At 72.6% G+C, this 701-nt stretch overlaps 1 protein-coding gene across 1 annotated transcript in view; it reads left to right on the top strand.

Annotated features, from left to right (window-relative positions):
* Positions 1-634: 634 nt before the first annotated feature.
* Foxe1 (forkhead box E1) overlaps positions 635-701 on the top strand; it is a 1,394-nt gene continuing 1,327 nt past the window's right edge. Inside the window, exon 1 of the mRNA XM_013023247.1 lies at positions 635-699. Within this exon, the coding sequence (XP_012878701.1) occupies positions 635-699 (65 nt within the window). The remainder of the gene's footprint in view (positions 700-701) is intronic.

Here is a 701-nt window from a genome sequence, read left to right as displayed (position 1 = left end):
GCCACGCCAGCGGTCCCGGAGTCTACCGCTGGGGAGGAGAGCAGATGCCCGCCGCCCCGCCTGGCCCGCGCCCCGACCCTGCTGCCCTGCCTCGCCTCCCTGCACTCTGCACGGCCGGACGCTTCGGCCGCGGGGACCGGGCCTGGGCGGCCCACCGGCAAAGGGTCCCGCGCCCGCCGCACTGACCGCTCTGGCTTCAGACCTTTCGCTTGCAGCCTCTTCTGCGGCTACGACCTCGACGGTGATCCTCTGACCAGCGAGGACCCTGGACCAGCTGCTCTCCTCCCCATCTTGGGACCACTTCCGGACCCCTCGATCGCCTGGTACCGGGGAGCCAAGGAACCTAGCCCCGATCCCGACACTAGCTCCGCTAGCTGGCCTCGATCTCCGGTACAGGAGCTGAGCCGTCGGTGTGCGGGACACCGCGGAGTCCCTAGTGCGCCCGCCGGGAGACCCGGGGCTAGGAGCCCGCAGCGCGCCCCAGCCCAAGCAGCTGTGCTCTGGGTGCGAGCCCGAAGCGCTCCTCCCAGCGCCTGGAGTCGCTGCCGGGAACCCAGGCCCGTCTCTACCCACGACGATCGACGCCCACCAGGAGGGGCACAGACGCCCAGGAGACGGTAGGGACCACCGCGCCATGACCGCCGAGAGCGGGCCGCCGCCGCCGCCGCAGCCCGAGGCGCTGGCGTCGGTGAAGGAGGAGC

The sequence above is a fragment of the Dipodomys ordii genome, unplaced genomic scaffold, assembly GCF_000151885.1.
Source record: "Dipodomys ordii isolate 6190 unplaced genomic scaffold, Dord_2.0 Scaffold67, whole genome shotgun sequence".
Taxonomy (NCBI): domain Eukaryota; kingdom Metazoa; phylum Chordata; class Mammalia; order Rodentia; family Heteromyidae; genus Dipodomys; species Dipodomys ordii.
This window is presented reverse-complemented; position numbering and strand designations above follow the sequence as displayed.